Source organism: Zonotrichia albicollis, chromosome 17 (genome assembly GCF_047830755.1).
Source record: "Zonotrichia albicollis isolate bZonAlb1 chromosome 17, bZonAlb1.hap1, whole genome shotgun sequence".
NCBI classification, from domain to species: domain Eukaryota; kingdom Metazoa; phylum Chordata; class Aves; order Passeriformes; family Passerellidae; genus Zonotrichia; species Zonotrichia albicollis.
Genome location: NC_133835.1, coordinates 1,190,001 through 1,210,915, shown reverse-complemented (window position 1 = coordinate 1,210,915; position 20,915 = coordinate 1,190,001). Strand labels below are relative to the sequence as shown.

Genomic DNA, 20,915 nt, shown 5'->3' with positions numbered 1-20,915 from the left:
AAGGCACAGCCCTGCAAGCCCCAAGGCCGGGGAAGGAGGAGCAGGAGGTGCTCCAGGCACCAGAGCAGAGATTGCCCTGCAGCCTGTGGTGCAGGCCATGGTGAGGCAGATCCACCCTGGAGCCCAGGGATTGCCCATGGAGCAATTGGACAGGCCCTGGAGGAAGCTGTGGCCCATGGAGAGCCCAGCAGGAGCAGGATCCCAGCAGGACCTTCAGCTGTGGGGAGATCCCGTGCTGCAGCAGGGGCAGAGCATGAGGTGGAAGGGGCAGCAGGGACAGATCATCACAAACTGACCCCTCCTCCTTCCACATCCCGCTGCAACCCTTGCAGAGAGAGGACATAGGGCAGTCAAGCATGAACTTGAGCTTAGGCAAAAGGGCTGAGTGGGGAGAAGGTGGTTTTAGTTTTGGTTTTGTGTCTCTCTATCCTACTCTATTTTTAATTGGAAATCAAATTATCTTCCTCAGTTCCTGTCTTTTGCCCATGATGGTGGCTGGTGAGCGATCTCCCTGTCTCTATCTCAAAGCTGTTTTGTGGTATTTTCTCCCCACTCTGCTGAGGAGGGGAGGTGAGAGCGTGGCTGAGTGACCTGGCAGCCAGCCACAAGTGCAATGCACATCTGGAGCTGCTGTGTCCTCCTCCCCACTTCCTTCTCCCTTTCAGATGTGTAGAGGAGAGAAAAAAATGACTGTAAAAGCTTCCCATCATCTTAGTAATAAAAACTCCTTAATTTTTTTCTTGAGTCTCTGTTTCTGAGGAGCAAAGCTCACATGTTCTACTCTCATGCTACAGTCATTTCCTTTGTAAACAAGCATCCTGCTTTCTCACTTCTTGGCTTAGTTAGCAAAGGACACATAAAGTTTCCAGTCTGATTTTCATTTGGCTGAGAGTCTTTCTCCATCCCCTCTGGCTATCTCAGTGCTGATCCATCAGCTCTGAAACGAAACTGGCTGGGTCCCACCCTTTTAGAGGAAACTCAATTCTTGGAAGCAACATGAGGAGGCAAAACCAGGCCAGATCCATTAGGGAATGCAACCATACAAAATTATGTCCCACCTTCTCCATTTCCTCTGTCCTACACAAATGACACATAAATGTCACTGGTGCTTGGCTTTTTAAGGAGTAATTGATCACCAGTCCATTCTGCACTTCTAAGCAGGGTCAAAAATTGCCCTATATAACTTAAAGAAGCTTTTTGGGGAGGGGAAGGAGTTGAAGGACATACATCCTATCCACAGGCCCAATACATCTGGAGAGCTTATTAAAATAAATAAATTAAGAGGTAACTCATTGCATTTGTGGCCTAAAAAAGAGCAAGGGAGGATTATCCTGAAAGAATAGGACATCTGTCTTGGATGCAATCAAAAAACTGCTGACTTTGTAACATGAGATGAACACATGACACAGCAAGAGGACAGGATTACCAGTTTCACTCTTGGGTAGAAGGAAGAAAAAGTAAAAAATACTGCACTAGGGTGTTGTTCTGAATAGCACAAATTCCTTCATAAGGAAACAAACACATGAAAAAGAGGAAAGGAGGAAAAAGTTATTTTTGGACTTGTTTGTGTGCAATAGAGCTGACTGAGTGCCTCCCCATCCCCGCCTGCTGCTGCACGCACAGGAAACCCAGTCACCTCTGCTCAAGCAAACGTGGCACTAAACCCAAAATTGTGCCAACAAATCCCCCTGCAATGGCAAGCAAAACTCAAAGCACATGGTCAAATTTTCAGGCTGAAGAGGAATTATTCCTGCTCTTTATTTTTTTACTTTACATGTTTCTTGTAGCACTTTCCTGGTGTTCATGGATGGGATTGGAAGGGTCTTAAAACCTTTCCTCGTTCCAACTGCCCCTGCCATGGGCAGGAGAGCCCTCCTGTAGAGCAGGCTGCTCAAAGCCCCTTCCAACCTGGTCCTGAACACTTCCAGGGCTGGGGCATCCACCACTGGATTGACTTCCCTTGGTGGATGTAGCCATGATATTTCCTGAAAAATCCTTTCCTTAGGATTTTTTCCTCCTGAGAAGCTGGGAGGCCTCAGGAACAAAATGTAACCAATGGTTATCTGCTGCTGTGGAATGCAACAGGTGCATCTGTGATTGGTCTCATGTGGTTGTTTCTAATTAATGGCCAATCACAGTCAGCTGACTCTGACTCTGTCTGAGCCACAAGCCTTTGTTATCATTCCTTCTTTTTCTATTCTTAGCCAGCCTTCTGATGGAATCCTTTCTTCTATTCTTTTAGTATAGTTTTAATATAATATATAGCATAAAATAATAAATCAAGCCTTCTGAAACATGGAGTCAGATCCTGTCTCTTCTCTCATCCTCAGACCCCTGTGAACACGGTCACAGTGGACCCCATGAAGCAGAGCTACACACTTGCCACCAAGGAACTGAAAAGTTCACAGCAAAGCCTCCTGTGACTTGGCACCAGTGTGCTCCACAACCCCAGCTGCTTGAGCCCCATATTTACACATGAACTAGCTGAAATATGTGTGACTGAACCCTTGCAGAGCTGTTTTTCTGTGGCTGGGAACCATGGGGCATGACATGTGAGTGAAGCCAGAGAAGGTGCTTGCAGTGAAGCTGCTGCAGCCCAGGTTCCTTGTGCCCCAGCTGAGACACAGCACTGGATCACAGGAGCCCTGCTGGGGAGCACACGTGCAGGGGAAAGGGGGCTCCCTCAAACCAAATGTTCCCCCAGCAGCTCTGCCCAGCCTTGTGGCTCACATGGAGCCAGGGCAGCACGAGCCCAGGCTGCCGGCAGGCTGGGAACCACAGGCATAACCTGCCTCTGATGCACCTTCCTCCAGTGCGCTTCTGGTCACTCAAAGAAGTTAAAAAGTTTTAGGAGTTTGGCATTGTGTTCATCTGACACCGGTTTTTCAAGAACTGCTACTTGAGAGATGAGTTCTGTGCTTATTGCAAACTTAGATTACTGTAATCAAAGCAATCAAACTGAGTAATTGCTGTAATCAAAGCAATCAAAGTGAGTAATCTCTGTTTACTTGGCGTCTTTTGGCCTTAAGACACATTCAGCTTCTTTCATCTGTGATCCCAGCACTGCTCACACACTTGCAGTTTCTTCATGGCTTTATATTGTGTCCCCAGTTTCCCTTCTTACCACTCCTCAGACATCAACAAAAATCCCTCATGAGTCACAAAACAGCAACACAAGAAGGGTAATTCCTAACGGGAAACTAAAGAGAAAATCAGTTTCGATTCCCTGAGTTGTTTAATTGCAGCCTAACCACAAATTTTTCTTGAGGCCACACCTCAGTACAACATTAGGGATGTGGCAACCTGTTATTAACATAGTGCTCATATGCAAAGAGCTAGCAGCTTTTTGGTATTCTCCACAGGGGTGTCAACAACCTTTAAACTTTGACTCTAGAAAGCTGAGCTGCAGTAAACAGGGAAGCTCTGAATCCACTTCAAGGAGCATTAAGGAGGTGATATTTTCATTTGAAGAACTGGTGAAATCCCTCAACCCCCAGCAGACAGGATGGTTTGCAAGTCTGGAGTACAAGAGCCTAATTTCTGAGTTCAGGCTGCCCACAATGCTGTCCCCTCGCTGGCAGGGTTACCTGCAGAAGGAAGTTTACAAAGATAAAAACCAAAAACCAGTCAGGTTTGCACAGCTACAACCCTCATCATCCCCTTGCCTGGTAACTAATCCTTGGGTAAGATAAAGGGACAAACAAACAAAGCTGGTGACTACAATGGGCCACCCAGCCAGGACCATGACACTAAGGAACGTGTGTTAATCAATCACCTTTGTCCTTGTCTGACTTCAACTTGCCAGATGTTAACAGGGAACACCACACAGCTGGCACAAACTAGTCCAGAAAATTCCTGTAACACTTGGATAGCAACTTCATGGCACAGGTACAAAGGGAGCCAACCAGGAAAGGCGCCCTCCATGATTTGTTGCTACCAGAGAGGGTCTTGTAAGGGAAGTAGTGATTGGTGGCCATCTTGGCCACAGTGACCACAAAGCAATCAAGTTTAAAATCTCTGATGACAGGAGGAGAAGTGTCAGCAAAACTTCCACCCTGGCCATGAGGAGAGCAGAGCTCAGGCTGCTCAGGGAATGAAGCCAGTAAGGTTCCCAGGGAAATGCTTTTGAAGGTGCTGGGGTCCCTCAGTGCGGTGTGGAGGACCAGGAATGGGACATCACACCATGATCAAGTGGAGCTGAGTTTATTATCCCCAAAAGGACTATATTTACAATAAGTTTCTACTGTTCACATGTCTCTAGTTAATGCATGATTGGTTAATCCCAGCTGTTCACACATCTAAAATAGAATGCTGATTGGAGCATCTGATTTTCATGTGCCATGTAAGGTCCCTCGGTTTGTCCAGGCAGGAGGAGACTGAGGTCAGCCCTCATGAGGGGCAGCTCCCACGTCTGCTCCTGGTGCCAGGACCTGAGGGAAGGGAGCTGTGCCAGGGCAGGCCAGGCTGAGCATCAGGGAAAGGTTCTTGCCCTAGAGGGTGGTTGGGCACTGCCCAGGCTCCCCAGGGAACGGGCACGGCCTCAAGGCTGCCAGAGCTCCAGGGGCACTTGGACAACACTCCCAGGCACAGGGTGAGGAACCAGATGACCCTGAGGGTCCTCTCCAAACCAAGCTGTTCTACGATGCTGATTTTTGGGGTGTCTTGTGCAGGGCAAGGAGTTGGACTTTGATGATCCTTGGGGTCCCTTTCAACTCAGAATATTCCATGATTCTGTGATTCTGTGAACTAGAGATTAGTCTTTTAAAGCTAAAGCTCTGGCAACAAAGAAGTCATTACAGCAGAATCTGCACAAATTGGCCTTTTTTTCCTTATAGAGCAGATGAACAAGAGTTATTTGAAAAGCTGAGTTCCTGCCAGTTTTATGCTTACCTGGAGCAACAAAACCAGCAGGACACCAGCTGGTGCCGATCTGAACCTGTCCAAAGCTGGTTCTCCAACACATCTGGGAGGAAGGCAGCCAGGACCAGCACCTGCAGTGCTCAGAGATGAACTAGGAGCTCACAGCTCAGCTCTGCTGGAGTCACCCCTGCCTCTGTGGGCACATCACCTGCAGGGTCACTGCAGGCTTCTCTCCCTTGTGGTGCTTCTTGGTGACTTCATGCAATATATGACTCACCTTCTCCCCAAATCCACACCTGACTGAAATACAAACAGTAAAGAAATGTCTGGAGGAAACTTCAGACAAAACACATGACATATCATGAATTCAAACAGAAAAGAAATCCCAAAGAAATCTGAGGGAGCACAAACATGATGAAGGTCTTTGATATTACAGAAAATGCAGATAAGAAGGCATTGTTTAATGAACTGGCACAGCAAAACAACAGGAAATACAGCAACACAGGTTAAAATGCTTTTTAGTTGTTTATTATAAAATACAGATTTACATGTGAAGGCACTTTGAAACCGTTACAAAAATTTCATGTAAGCTATTGCTTTAGCTGTTCAACAAGCCCAAAATAGTTTTTAGATCACCTAAAAAGGTGAAGAATTCTGAACTGCATCCAGTTGTAGTACATTCATTTTCCTACTGAAGAAGCACTATACATAACAGTTATTAAGGATTTTGGCTCCATCAGTTGTCTACTGTCAGAAAAGGCAGTGACAGTGTGGGGAGCAGAGACACCAGGAGATGTGCACATGATATTGAATTAAAACCATGTCAATGGTTGTAAACTATCATCATACAATACCATGGAAAGACTGATGCTGTCCTGCCTAACCATAAATTTCCTATCCTACTGCAGAAAGGCTGCAATCCTCCACTTTTTATCTGAAAATCTGAAGACAAACATTAAAACTTGAATAAAATTAAATATCTACATGAAACCTATTCCACTGCACAGCCATTTCCTCATACTGCAGCTCTCCATGGGCAAGCACCTTTTTCTGAAAGTAAACAAGTTTAAAAAAATATCAAATGTTCAAGTAGTTAATGACTCAAAACCAAGTTTGTAAACTTCCTACTCCTTGCTGAGTAGTGTCCCTGCACACCTACACTTAGAAATTAATTTCTCCTTCATCATTGCTGAGGCTGCTCAAAATCATGGCAGTGTTCTCCCCATGGCCTGTGGGGATAATCCACCCAGCCAATGAAGGAAACAGAGCCCCTCAAACAAGTCCTGTGTAGTTGTTCTTTTTTTCAGTTCAGTTACACAGAAACTGAAAATTACAGTGCTGAGAAGTTTCTCTATGGCTCTAACCTTAAACACAATTATAAAATAAGATCAAACTACTGATTTACAGTAATGAGTAAACCCTGACTTTTCTCCATTTTGGTAAAATAGATCCTACCAGGTCTTCAGCATTAAAAACTTGGTCACAAGAATTGGATGCTGGAATTTCTACTTTTCCAGTGAACCCAAGCCTTCAACAGCTATAAAACCTCACACATACACACCTCCTTATGTGATGGGCTTACATTCAGTGTAGATACTACACAAGAGGCTAAAGGTCTTCAGGAAAAAATAAGACATTCAAATTGTTATAAAAACGTGTACATTTGAACAGCTTTAACATGGCCAAACCCCAGCTGCTGATTTCAGCTGTATTTTCTCATGGGTGAGCTGCCATCTGTATGAACAGCATCTAGGGCAGGCTGCTCTGTGCCTCCCAACGTGGAGCACCACTGGCTCAAGAGAAAGGGAATTCAGGCTCACAGAACTGTGAGCTTTACCAGAGTCCAACCTCAGTCACCACTATTTGTATTTTTAGATTATTGCCTTTGTTACCGCAAAAGCTGTCAGATACATGTCACAACCGACACTTTAACGTAAGTTCTGACAGTTCAAAACTACTCAGCTCTTTCTGAGGCTAAATAATTTATTTTTTTTCCCTCCAGTTACTCCACAGTAAAATAATACATAAAATTCTGTATTCTTTTCAAATAAGGCACTTTGTAAGTTTCTTCTCTAAATGCCAAAAGCTTGAGGAAACTTCACTGATTTCACTAATTTCTTTATCACTCTTATTCTAATAATAAAACTGGTATTCCAAGCTGAGTTACACTCAGAATTCATGATGCTCCAAATGGGGCTTGAGAACATCCAATATGGGTTTCACAGAACACTCTTTTGCTAAAACAGCTCAGAGTAAGTTATAGCACAGTGTGATCTTTGGGCATGAAGATCACTGGCATTTCCTACATAACTCTTTACTTTTTGTGTCCTGTGGCAGTCAGGTGAAAGTTCAGTGTTGAAGGAACTTGACAGTTGTCTATATACAAAAGCAAGAAATAAATAGCACAATGCTGTATCCAGCTCTGTAACTTGGAGATCCACAGACAGCAGAAGCTTTTTAGTGATTTGCTCTCTCACTGACAACATCCTGCAGACGTTTCAGTAGAACATCATCATTTTCCTGGCAGAGTCGCTTTGAGGGAGATTCAGTGTCACTGTCAATTGTTATTGCTCGCTTCTTACTCCTGTGTTCACCTTGCTTTATCATATTGTTGATGTCCTTCAAACTCTGCGATCAAGACAAAAATGATGAGTTACTCTGACTCCATTTCAAACTTGCTCTATGGCTGAAATATCAGTGAACAAAACAGGTTATCCTGCAGTCTGAGTGGTGGAATCTACATACAGAATTCTAACTTTAGTGCAAAGTGAGAGAGACCATTCATATAACACATCAGAACTGCACTAGACCGCACCCTAATTAAAGATTAAATTTCTCAACCACTTTGAGCCTTGTTTTAGCTGTACCTTGGAGGGGCTGCCATTGAACCTGTAGAGCAGGGCAGAGCGGGGCGTGAGGCAGGCGCCGTTCTTGTTCTTGTGCGGGGACACGAACACCGAGTGCTGCTGCGAGATTCGCCGCGGGGACACCGCCTGCGGCCGCAGGCTGGGGAACGGCGACAGCGGCGGCGCCTCCACCTGCACGGGCACACACGGCTGCTCAGCCCAACAGCCTCGCACAACACAGCATTCCTACACTCCCAGGCCTTCTTTAGAGTCTTTTATCTCGTCACAGTGAAACAACAGATCAAGGAACGACCAAGCAACAGAATTAATCTTCCAGATGCCTTACACAGCCCACAGGCATTTGAGCAAGTAGGTATTGCACTGATGTAAAGAAGTTGGAAATGGGTTTGCAAACTGAGCAGCATCTACATTTGTCCTCTTGAAAGGCTGTTAAAGCAAGTGCTCTTACCATTACCTCCAATTATCTGACTCGACCCACATCAGGTGACAAGACAAAGTTACTGACATACATTTAACCGCCAGAAAAAATGACTCTGACTATTAATTCCAAAATACTTGACTTACCACATGATCCTGGTTTGTGATATCGTACTTGAGTGCAAATGACTTTACTCTTCCTACGTAGACTGCGTTGTAAAATTTAATAAGATCTCCTCTCTCCTCTGTTTCTGACTCACTCAAATTCTCTGCTGTGGACCGTCCCAAGGAGCTGCCAGCTTTCACAGATGAGTCTAACAATAAGAGAGCTTCAGATTTCAAAACTACAGCATTGGCAAACCAGGCACTTCAGAGTTGAACTTACGATGTCCAGCTGGCAAGAACTTGTCCATAAATTGACCAGTCAATGACAGGAATTCAAGAAATGTGCTTGAGCCAGGAGCAGGGTGTGCTGCAGGTGGTTATGAACATCAGGAGGAGCTACCATTTGCTGTGAGCAGGCTTGTGGGTTATGTCTAAAAAGGCCAGTATCAACCTTTATTCCAAACTTGTAAACAGCTGTAGCAAGAAACTGTAGCACAACTGACTCTTTCTTCCATGTTTATTCTGGGGAGTGTGGGGAGTGGTACAAAGCCATTACTTGGTATTAAAACTAAGTTTTAAGCAGTCTGACAGCTCCCAGATTTTGGCTTCTCTGAAAGTCTGTTGTGATCAGCTAGCAGAGAAAAACTTGGTGCTCAACTCAGATCTGCACCAAGGCAGTCATGACACCATTTGTTCAGGCATGTTCTGTTAAGTGGGAAAAGCTGTAGCCACACAGCAAGTGTATTTCTCTTGATGTCTGCTCTCCCCTAATTAAGCTGAAGTGCTACACAACATTCTATGTGTCCTGCATTCTGCTGTCTGCCAAGTAAAACAGAGCAGCACACAAAGTCTCTGGCAATCAGGGCACTGAGACAAACATCCAAAGCTCCAGCTGACACCCATAAGTGACTCCATGTCCATCTGCCTTCCTCCTCTCACCACACAAGCACAGCTCCTGTGAACTGGCATCAAAAGACCTGGAGTTAATACTGTGTAAAGGAGACATGAGCCCATAAACTGAAGAAAGTCTGGCAGGAAAAGCCATTGAAGAACTTTGTAACCACATATATTTGTCTGACAAAACACCAGAGCCCAGTGTCACTTCAGATACTCCAAGTCATCCAGTAACTGTGGAGGTGTCAGACAGGATTTAGAGATCAGTACTTTCCATGACCCTGACAGAATCCTCAACAGGCCTTTAAAAATGGCTCTAATATTCATTAGGCAGATGAATCCCACCCAGAGGGAATTTGCCACAAAGAACAAACTAAATTCTACGTGTGTCCTGGCTACAGATCTGCTCATGGGCTCATACATGGGCTGATCTCTCACTTTCCTGACATGCCACTCACAACAGCCATGGCACAGTTCCATCCTTTTCTCAAATCCCATTCTGATCCATTTTCTTCTCTAACCCAGAGCAAAGAAACCATTACTTATTTAAAAGAAGCCTGAATATAAGAAATGGCCGTCCTGGAGAGTTAGCATTTTTATTTTCTGAAACAAGTTCTTCCTACTTTAGTCTTCAGAATAGATGATATTAAAAAAACCACCATAATATTCCAGGCACTGTTTATCTTCATTCTTCTTTGTTATCAGTGTTGCCATCCAAGAACTGACATACTAAAAAAACACTTCCACCCTGAGCAACCAAATTTAGGTAAATGAAATTAAATATTCTTTCCAACTAGGAAGTGTTATTTTCCATACCTAATACACAGGAGAGCTACTTACAAGATGGTTTCTTTTTCAACAATGCATTTATTTTTCTTTAATACACTTAAAACTGTAAAACTTGTTCCACTTATTACTTGACTGTTCAGTTCTTGAAAAGCCCCAAGTATGTTACTGAAAAGAGCAAATTCCTTTGCTGCACTCACCTTCTGTCATCTCCATATCTGGGTTTGCATTTTTGTCCAATGGAACATCATCAGAAGTATTTCTCAACAAGACACTCCTATAAACCTACAAGATAGCAAGGAAAAACACTCTTGTCAAGGAAAGCAAGCAGGTCAGAGACCAGATGAGATCCAACTGAACAGGAGCAAGTATAACACTGCAGAGGATTTCACTTCTCTTATGAGCACAAAGACTTCAAAAGCCACTTCTGAGCTTTACAAAAAGTAAAGCCAGTGTTATGGACTTACATGGCTGTTTGCCTGGGGCTGATTCCTGTAACTTTTCATTATGTCCTGAAAAGTTCTTTCCTCTTTGGTTACCTGGAAAAGAAAAGGCTGTTGAAGACCAAGTGCAAAGAGTGAAGGTTGCACTGCCTAGGTCCAGTATTTAACTTTTTGAGGAGTATTACTATGGATACATAATTTAAAAATTTATCTCTAGTGATGAGAGCATGAAACAACAAAGATTTTTCTTGTTCAGGAATTCCTTGTTTCTTAGCTGCTAAAGCTTTTTGTTAGTTATGATGCTTAGGAATTACTCCTTTCCGGACTTTTCTTCCAGTGGCACTTTAAATTAAAGAAAGGAAATATTATTAAGTCAAAAATGTGTTTTGTGAATTTGGAAACTGGATCCCTAACTTTTCTAAACAGAAAGTGGGGAAATCCTGAGCAAGACATTAGGCAGGTACACACATGCAATTTCACTTGGCTTTTTTTATTTCAAAATAGCTCATTTCTTAAAGCATTCTGTTTTTCAGCCATACATCTGTAATTTTAAGAGCAGACAAGCAACAGTTTTTGTAGTAGGAGCCAGAAGACAATGCATGAATGTCTCTGGCTAAGCTGTCAGGTCTCACACTGCACTGGAGACAGCATTCAAAAGCTTGGATTATAGAAAACCCCAAAACAACTGACGAATTACATGATAAAATACAGAGCACTATTAAATGGCTTTGCTATCAGTGGTGACATCAGGTAGGCCTAACCCATGCTGCAGTTAAGAGCACAGGCAGCCACAATTTAAACATCAGTTTCCCTCCACATACTGCTACTCTTCATTTGCCCTCAAGAGAAGATAATCCAGCCTCCTGAATTTTGTGTCTGAATTAGGCTTTATGGACACTGTAACCATCAGCTCAAGTCTGAGTCAAACCAATAGTCCAGTTTCACAATCCAATTTAACACCACCTTAAATTAAAGCTGTCAAATGAAATAAGAAATTAAACACAACAGGCAACCACCTCAATTCCGCAGCCTGAATAATCAAAAGCTAAAAGGATTTTTGGGAATAGAAATCACCTTATACAAATTTGCTCCTGCAAATTTCTGCACCTGCCTAATTCCGTAATTGTAATGGAATTTTTAGTTTAGATCAACAGACTGTCAAGATGACAAATGGGACAGAAAACAAATACAGGGCAATAAGACCACACAGTGCTTTGTCTGTGTCAACCAGTGCTACTGTGAATGCACCCACGAAGAGAAGAAAAACTCTGTCAAGAATTTCCATCAATGAGCCAGTGAGCTAAGATATGCAAAACAAGGAAAAAACCATACTGAGACTTCATCCACTTCTTGGAAGGACCTTCCCCTTCCCTCCAGTAATACGACACGAATTATACAGTCAAACTGTAAATGCTGAACACACCTGATATTTTGAACATAAAATTGAACATAAAATTCCATTAATTTCTTAAAACTACATGTTACCTTTGCCATGATATAAAAAGCACAGAGGAGGAGCTGGTCCAAATGCCTGTCCTTCATAAGATCAGCACAATGAACCAAGGTGAATTCAAAACACGTCCATATCTTCCTGCGCAGGTCGTTGGACACGTCCAGCTTCAGGCACAGGTCCCGCAGGCGCACGCTGGCCAGATGGTACACCTGGGAGGAAAAGACACACAGCAAAGAGTGAAGCCAAACAAGCCCATCCTGGCCTGCAGAAATAAAAGGCATCAAAGCAGAGATATTCTATAAGGGCCACAAAGATGACTAGAGGGAAGGAACACCTCTCCCATGAACGATCTAGGAGGGTGGGAGTTTCAGAGAGTTTCCAGAGAGGCCTCAGAGCCTTTTCTGCTGCCTGAGGGGGCTCTGGGAGAGCTGGAGAGGGATTTGGAACAAGGGCCTGGAGTGCCAGTGGCTCCCACAGCCAGAGGGCAGGCTCAGATGGGACACTGGGAGGGGTGAAGCCCTGGCACAGGGTGCCCAGAGCAGCTGCTCCTGCCCTCTCCTGCAGTGCTCAAGGCCACACTGGATGGGTGTGGTCTAGCAGAAAGTGTCCCTGCCCATGGCAGGGGGTGGAATGATTTGATCTTTTAGATCCTTTCCAACCAAAATCATTCTGGAATTTTGGGATTCAAAGACTAAGCTGTCCACTCTCCAACTGTTGAACCTCTAACACTTGCAGAAAATCCTTCTGAAAACACTACGCCTACAGCTCCTATACCATATCCCTCACTAACTAATTAGGCACTTTCCTTAAGCTGGAAAGCAGGAAGGGGTAGTGTCATTTTCACTTGCTCTATTGAACAGGAGCAAGAAAGGAAAGTAGGGGAAAATTATCATTCTGAGTACAATGATCACTATAAATGGAAAGTCAAAATTTAACTACAAATATAAGTCAAGGTTTTCGTTCTTCTCCATAACTAAGAGGGATTATGTTGTCTATGACATGGTTAGTCAAAGACACAGCTACACCTGAAGTTCTCCCCAGCTGAGAGTAAAGCTTCCAAAATGCAACATTCCCAACTGGCAGGTGACTGATCAATTCCTAATCCTTTCTCAGAGAAACTGCCTGTCACTGGCAAAATTAAAGAACCAATAGTTCAGACAAAGGATGTGGCTTACAAGTGTTTTCAGAAATTATTTTTTCTATTAAGGTGTACCTTAAAGATTGCTCATGGTAGAACTTCTTAAGATCTATTGTATCTATACAGATACCCTCAAAGGGGAAAATCTCAGAAAATAAAACTTACCTAGCAAGAAAATAACAGCAAAGAAAAATCTTCTAATATTTTAGAGAGAGACTAATTTAGGGATATATTCTTTGTCATCATCTAGCCCAAGTTACCCTGCTTCCTCCAAAGACCCTTCACAAAATGCACACTGAAAATGAAAGCAACTATAAGTAAGTAGTCTGAAGTTTCTCTGAAGGACGCCCAGTTCTTAACTTAATCTTTAAATCCTGCAGTATTTCAAACTCATTCTTTTTAGAAACCTTAAGCTACTATGTTATTCATCACTGCTTCCTGAGCCCCCAGCCCAGGAAGATCAGCACTGCTGGGCAGATGTAAACGTGGCAAAGGAGCATCTCCAATGCTGGGTCCACAGCAGTGCAGCTTTGAATGAGTGACACACAGGAAAACCCTCTCCTGTCAGCTCTGTCTAACCCTTGCAAATGTGGGGGCAATCAAAATAGCCAAGAGAAGTAAAATCTGAAGTCAAGTATGCCTTTCATATTTATTAACAGAAGCTTCTAATTAAAATTAAAAAAAAAATCCCATTTTCTCCTTCCTCCATCAGCAGGAAGGAGAAAACTGGACTCTGCAACCCTCAACATCTTTTTCCTTCTTCTTCAAGGTATACAAGGACTGCATGTGCCAAGCTCAAGGCACGTGAGGACTGAAGGTACTGGGAGCTGTACAGGGAGGCAGGCTCCAGCATGGCCAGGAGTGTTGGGGAGGATGAAACAAGAAAGCCTTTTAAATATGACTGCCTGGCAAAAGATTTTGAGAATATAGAAACTATAGGCAAGATTGAAATGAAAGCAACCTTTGAGATACCTTAGTTGTGACCAGTTGAATGTAATCCTGAGACAGAGTAATCCATCCTGAACTAGGTAAAGTGTCTAGGAGAGGTGAAGGGTCTGTGGAGCTAAAGCTGAAGGAGAGGCCGCATTCCAGAGACAGCAAGGAGACAGAGAAAGAAAAACAGAAAACCGCGAGGTCAATCTGCCCCCGACCTAGGAATTCCTTTGATAAAGAAGAATTAGTGCTAAATGTCGCGTGGAATGAATATGTATGAACTTAATTTGAAACTGTATGCATATGCATTTGGAAGGGGGGATAAAAAGGGGACTCAGAGTCTCCAGGAGCGCACGCCTTTTGAGAGGCTTGCGTCCGACGCGCGTCGTAATAAAGGCATACCGGGCTTTACAACTTTTACAAGTTGTGAAGTTTCTTCCTTTCTCCGCAAATCAATCCCCCCTGGAAGAAACAATTCCCTCTGCAAGCAGGCAGGCCTAAGAGTCAGAGCAGACCCTGCAGCTTGGCAGATGGGGCCCAAAGAATAAGATTTAGGGTTTAACATGTAAACATAGTATGGTAATGTAGTGATTCATATAAGTTGTGTAGAAATGTTATAAGATATGCATGCTGTAGTAGATTAATTAATGAGAATCTGAATATTCAGCACTGAAGATGATTTATTGTTTTGTAATGAGAACTTCGCTCTCTTTTCGCGCTCTCTTATCTCTCTTCTTGCTCTCGCTCTTCTTCGTGCCCTTTTCTTTCTTTGTCTCTGTCTTCCCTCTGCACTCCTTCACCCCCTCCTTTCTACATGCTCTCCACTCTTAAACCTTTGTCTTTAACTCTCTTACACTTTAAGCCTCTCTTCTCTTGGCCCTGCTCCAAGCTGCGGCTGGCAGCTCCCAGCAGGGCCCTGCACCCACACCCTTTGTAACAAACTGCAAGTTACACGACTTGGCTTCAAAGAGACCTCGTCTCTGTCCGTCCCGACCGTGCGACCCCTGCAACTCCTGCACAGGAGCACAAGCACAGCCCCTGGTGAGGAAGGGCACTCACCTTCCTGTAGAACAGTGCCAAGGAGGAGAAGGGCACTCACCTTCCTGTAGAACAGTGCCAAGGAGCCCGTTCTCTTCGGCTTGCCGGCCACGGGCAGCGCCACGTCTGCTCCTTGGGTCCCAGGAGGGTGGCAGGGAGCCTGAGCATCCACTTTACATGGCTGGCCTAAATTAATCAAAATGGGGATCAAGGTGATTCCACCCATGTCATTTGAAATACCTGGAGAGGATACACATACCTAGAAATAAACTGGCTGCTCTCTTCATGCTGCAGAGTCAAACAGCAAATCAAACTCATTTATGAACATTTGATACTGAAGACATCTCGTCCTCTGTACTACAGTCTGTCCCACAGAGTCTTCAGAAATAGTAAAAATTACATTTCTGGTAAGGTTTAAAAGGAGAATCTGAATGTGAATGATCTTTTCTAAAGGTTATCCTAAAGTACAAACTTTACAAGCAATCACAATTTCTGTATTTGGTTTTCCAGTCTATTGGTAGAAGGTGGGCATTCTTTTATTTTTATTCTTTTTCTGCAAAACTGGCAGCATATCCTATACAGTCCTCATTAGTTTCCTCAGTAATCAAATTATCTTGGTGAAAATCTCCTTAAACATGATTAGTGCAGAATTCTTATTTTAATCTTTAACTATAGACCCAATTTTTAAATGAAGAATGGCTATAAACTCATTGCTCATGTATCATTTTCACAAATATTCAAGTACCACCGAACTTCAACAAAACAGAAGTCTCAGAGTATTTTGCTAATGTTAGCAGGTAACTCTTATCTAGAAGTTCCAGAGCCTTTGGAGATTTTAACAGACAAATTAAGAAAAATTGCAGTAAATCATTAACGGAGCTGAGAACTGAAATACCGATTAATGGGTGAGGTAAAACTGGAAAGAGCACAAACATGATCTCTTATGCAAGAGGAGAAATCCTCAGTGTGTTTACCAGGAATCAGATGTCTCCAAGGATGTGATGTCAATATAAACTTAACCTTTTGAGTAGCAGTTGGAGCTTAGGATTGCTCCTTTTGTTTTCTTTTTCTCAGGGATTTTCTCCCATACATTTCTAAGAGACAAGAACCACTGGTAATTTAGAGAGATAAAAGAAGTTGCCTTGGCTCAGGGTAAGGATGGGGAAGGATTTGACTGGCTACTGCCTTTACCTGGTGGGTTTTCTCTTTGGAAGATAAAAGATACCTCAAATTTTGGCTGGGTGGTGAGAGGCTGGCTCGGCTCCTCGCCCTCTCTCGCCGTTGGGTTCAGAGCAGGATGCTCCAGCTGCTGTTTATGGGGAGTTCATTGCTGCAGCCCAGCCCTGTCCTGCTTCTGTGCCACGAGTGAGCTTTCGCTCATCAGAGCAGCCACCGAACGGGAATGTCACCGGCACCTTGCCTCGTTGAAAGGACCCTGCCATTGCTTGGGTGCCTCAGGGAAAAACACCGGGACCCCGAGCCCCAGCCCCGTCCTGGAGGATGCATTTCCCTGGCTGTGTGATGCTGCTGCTGCAGAGGAGACCCCTGCCCGCCCCTGCCATTCTTTTGCTGCTTTTCTGAGTTTTCACTACCCTATAGTGCCATACTCCTGCCTGCCGGGGTGCCCCGCAGGGGCAACAGCTCTGCAGTTTCTGCTACATCTCATTTATGACAACAGGATCTGCTCGCCTCTGCCGTTCCAGCTGCTTCCCAGGTTCCTGCTGCAGTCCCTTTCCCCCGCCGGAGGTGCAGCGGGCCCGGCCGTCCCTGAGGGTTCCAAAGGCAGCCCCTTGTGCATCCCTTCCGCCAGCCCGGCCGCCATTGCCACAGCGCCCCCTGCAGCCCCGGGGGAATCATCGCCCCGCCCTGCCCGGCCGGGAGCCAGCAGCGCCCCTGCTGGCTGTGCCCGGAACTGCACCGCAGGGGAAGGTGCCTGCAGCCGGGACAAGGCCGGCCCTGGGGCTCTGCATCTGCTCGTCGGTGCTGCCGGGCTGGGGGTTGGTTTGCCACGTTATACACACACACACTAGTAAGGAACTGCTTTTCCTTTTTTCCTATCTTTGCCTGAAAGCCCTGTCATTTCAAAGTTATAATAATTCAGAGGGAAGAGGATCATATTCTCCATTCCAGGGGAGGTTTCCTCTCTTCACAGACACCTGTCCTTCAAACCAGGACAGCTGTTGTTGACAAAGTAACTGTTTTTTTAGAAAGAAAAAACAACACACTTTCAAGATGCATGGTTGGTCTAAGCATAATTTAAGACTAAAGAAAATATCCTAGTAGAGAAGAAAAGCAGCAAGAATTCCTACCATGCAGTGGGATAGTGACCTTCTGTCCTGCTTTTCCTGGTCCTGTAGTGGTTGTCATGGTCAGCACTGTCTGGGCAGGAGATGCTGACATATTTTCAGCACCAATGCTTGATGCTGGAGCAATTGTCAGCTTAGTTCCTTTCATTAAGATTTTTTCCATCTGCGTTTCTTTGGGGCTGTCATCTCCAAAGAGCCTTCTCTTAGCACTCCCAGCTGTAGGAGAACTGTAGCGCTCGTGAACGGAGATTGGAGACAATGGCTGCACGTCTGGCATGTCAAGGAAGAAAATATAAAACCTTAACAATGGCAGCTTAATGCAAATACTTCTGCAAAGAAGGTGAAAGGATACCTTCCAACTACACGAGCAGAGATCACTTATAGCTCAGGCCTGCTCTCAGAACTCACTGTTCTGAGGTGATAAGAACAAGATCTGTAGTCTGACTTTTCTCAGTGTTGCAGTCACCCCAGACAGTGCAGTTCTGCCATCAGGTATCACATGGAAGCCGAGCAGTCACTCTGATTCACAGGGACTGAGGAACACACAGGATCAGAGGTACTTACTCCAGTCAGCCTAGCAATTAGGGAATTTTTGCAAGTGTTACTCCTGTGAACACATTCCTTTACAGAAACCCTGACCACACTCCTTGGACATGCTGCCTTCCCTATGTTCTGGCTTTCAAACTCCCTCTAAACTGCTCCCAAACAGGTGACTCCACTCTCACACAGCCCCAGTTCCTCTCAGGCTTTCCTGTTGCTTTCAAACATCTGCTCCAGTAATGAGCCTGAAGTACACAGCACTAATGTACCAGGCTTCTGCTCACAGGCTTTTTGCATTTCTGCTGCAGTCTGTGACAATCACAGCGACAAGAATTTCCTACTTCCCATGAGTCAGAAATCATCTGGATAACTGGTCAGGTAAGACTGATTGGAGACTGCAGGGATTGAGAGACAGATGTAAGACACCATCTCCAGTCTGGTTCCTCTTCCATCAGCGAACCCTAACACAGAAACTGCTGGTACATCTCCTTCCCAAGGAGTATTTAAAAAAACACCAAACAGCCTTGTTTGCTGCCACACAAACACTGAAGGAGACAACATTACACAACCCATCAGCTCACATAGCACGTGCAAGAACATATCCCAGTGTCTGGGATACAACAAAAGCTGCAATTCCTAACTAGAGAAGCATGCAAAGGAAACAGCAGTGCTGGCACTGCTTCTGCACCCCTCAGTGTCAGGAGACAGTTCTGTGTGAGATCCAGGAATCTGCAAAGAGCAGCTTCAGAGGACACAACACTGCAGGCAAAGCACTGTCCTCCACCCAGCACAAACACAGCTCTGTAGGAAGCAGGAGTTAAGTGCAGCTCTGTCACTATATCTAAAAAAAAAAGTCAGGTAAAATCCAGTCAAACTCACTGACCGTAAACTAACAGAAAGCAAAAAAAAAAACAACCTGGAAAAATTTGAACATCAATGGACAATAAGTGATTGATGACAATCCATCTCAGAGTAAGGTCATCCTGGCATCAAGCCAGGAGCAAAATCTGCTCCATCCAGAAGGGAAGCACTGTCTGCAGCCAGTTAGTCACAGCACTGGTTTGACTGGGTGCATCTAGACCTTCTCTTGCTCAAATAAACTTCACAATTCTGAACTCTCAATTCAGATTCTAGGATGCTTTTTCCAATTACAAAGAATTGTAACCCTCTCCCCAAATTTACACATTCAAATAATATCAGAAGCCTTAAACTTACCTCGTCTTAAACTCCCACCAAGATCTGTCCGAACCTCTTTCACTCGAGGATGAATTATGGGAGATAATGGCATCATGGGCAAGTGCCCAAACCCACTTCCTCCATTGCTGGCCTCAAAATTACTGGGAAATATCACCTGAGAAGTAAGAAATGTCAGTCTAAGATAAAAAATTAATTTCCCTTCTTTGTGACAATCTATTAATAGACGATTTTCTGCAGTAACAATCTCATTTGATCAGTTTTCCAAATTAAAAAAGTGAGAAAAAGAACATGAATTTCCTAGTAACAGGAATGAGATCACATACTTCTTCACAGGTTGGGACTTTGTTTTCCGAGGCCTCGAGTGCATTCCAGAGTGCTGAGTTCCGAGTCCAGGCCAGACTCTCCAGAATCTGTTCCTCAATGCTATTGAGGTGCTTCACCATGTCTCTGGACAGCCCTTCCTCAGACCGAATCAGCACTTCAATAACCTGATGGCAATGACACACACACACAGCAATGTCACACTGCTCATGCTTAACACCATCTAACTGTTATTTATTTCAGACACCTGTTAAAACGTCAACACAGAGTGCTCCAGCCTCCACCTCACATCTTCATCTTCCCCAACCCTCTTTGTTTAACCCCCTTTCCCAAAGCAACCTGGAGCTGGAAGAGGACAGCAGATATGCCACAAGTGAAAACAATCCACTCTGGGGTTTTTAGGGTCTCTCTCACTACTGCTAACTGTGCACAAGTGAAAGCACTGGGCACATGCAGCACTGACCTGGGACAGGTGAGCAGGTAGAGCTGGGGATGTGACAGGGGATGTGACAGCCCCAGCATTTCAGCTCTTGCCAACAAGCAGCCCACAACATGAGGAGCTGAAAACCACTGCTTAAAGTTTCATTTAAGGAGCACTCAGAACCCTTAACATGGACAAAAGGGGGTTGAACAGAGCTGACTGCAGTATCATACTCCAACACAAAATCCACCCTGTGTCATTCCTATTAGAGCAGCATTCAGCCTGTTTTGTTAAAGCTCCGAGGATGGAAATGCCACAAAATTCCATGGAAGACCAGTTTTGTTTATTCCTGCTACAGAAGCTACTCCTAGAGAGCAAAGTTACAAATGTCACAAGTCTCTCCTGTGTGAGGCCCCTGTAATGGCAATTTTTGTCCAAATAAGAGTGCTGCAAGAATATACACTGAATAGCTGAGAAAATTCAAATCAAACATAAATCTGTTCCATCAAGTTGGATGTGCACCAGTTTTGATGGAGGCTACCACCAGCCACAGCAATACTGACAGATTTGCTACAGCACAGCTGGGCAGTTAAGGAAAAAGGAATGACAGATAATGAACCAGCTTTCTCTAAGGCTTCCATTTTTCAGTTGCTGTCATCCAAAGAGAACTACTTGATTTATTCAGAACTAACCCCAGTAAGCTGCTAGGCATTCAGCAAAAGCTGGAGGTATATGGGCAGGTGATAAAAGGATTGAAGTAGTCAAAAATCAAGTTACATTGGAAGTGGAAAAAATGTGGTTAAATGAAGAGCAAAACCAGAGAAAACACTGGAAAAGATATTCTATGTTTTGTTACAGAAAGGAAAAGACCCCAAACTTAGCAAAACAAGTCTGTGATAAGTAGTAGCAGCCAAAGCCAATATTTCAGATCTGTATCTGCTATTTTAGAACTACACTGTAGTCAATAAAGATCAACAAAATATATGCTTGAAGGCTTTAGTCTAGTAGAAGTTGATGGGCAGTATGTTAAAGATCAGCACAATTTAAAAAATGGGTTTTGTTCTTTATATTTCAGCTTCAGCTCTGGCATTACACCTTCCAAGTAATACATTTCAGGACAGCCAGCATTTAGAATAGGCCTGATGTTGCCCTGATTTTTTAAGATTTTCTAAGCCTTCTGATGTTGACACTCTTGT

At 44.2% G+C, this 20,915-nt stretch overlaps 1 protein-coding gene across 5 annotated transcripts in view; it reads right to left on the bottom strand.

Annotated features, from left to right (window-relative positions):
* Positions 1-5,366: 5,366 nt before the first annotated feature.
* Positions 5,367-20,915, bottom strand: part of RBL1 (RB transcriptional corepressor like 1) — a 27,967-nt gene continuing 12,418 nt past the window's right edge. For 3 of the 5 annotated variants that reach the window (XM_074553465.1, XM_074553467.1, XM_074553468.1), the window contains 10 exons: positions 19,301-19,465; positions 18,996-19,131; positions 17,244-17,510; positions 14,996-15,174; positions 11,858-12,034; positions 10,397-10,468; positions 10,130-10,214; positions 8,292-8,458; positions 7,728-7,898; positions 5,367-7,488 (listed from right to left, as the gene is read on the bottom strand). In XM_074553465.1, the coding sequence (XP_074409566.1) occupies positions 7,318-7,488; positions 7,728-7,898; positions 8,292-8,458; positions 10,130-10,214; positions 10,397-10,468; positions 11,858-12,034; positions 14,996-15,174; positions 17,244-17,510; positions 18,996-19,131; positions 19,301-19,465 (1,590 nt within the window). In that variant the 3' untranslated portion in view covers positions 5,367-7,317. Of the gene's footprint in view, positions 7,489-7,727; positions 7,899-8,291; positions 9,212-10,129; positions 10,215-10,396; positions 10,469-11,857; positions 12,035-14,995; positions 15,175-17,243; positions 17,511-18,995; positions 19,132-19,300; positions 19,466-20,915 lie in introns of those variants that run through there. The other 2 variants (XM_074553466.1, XM_074553469.1) reach the window with 2 other exon arrangements.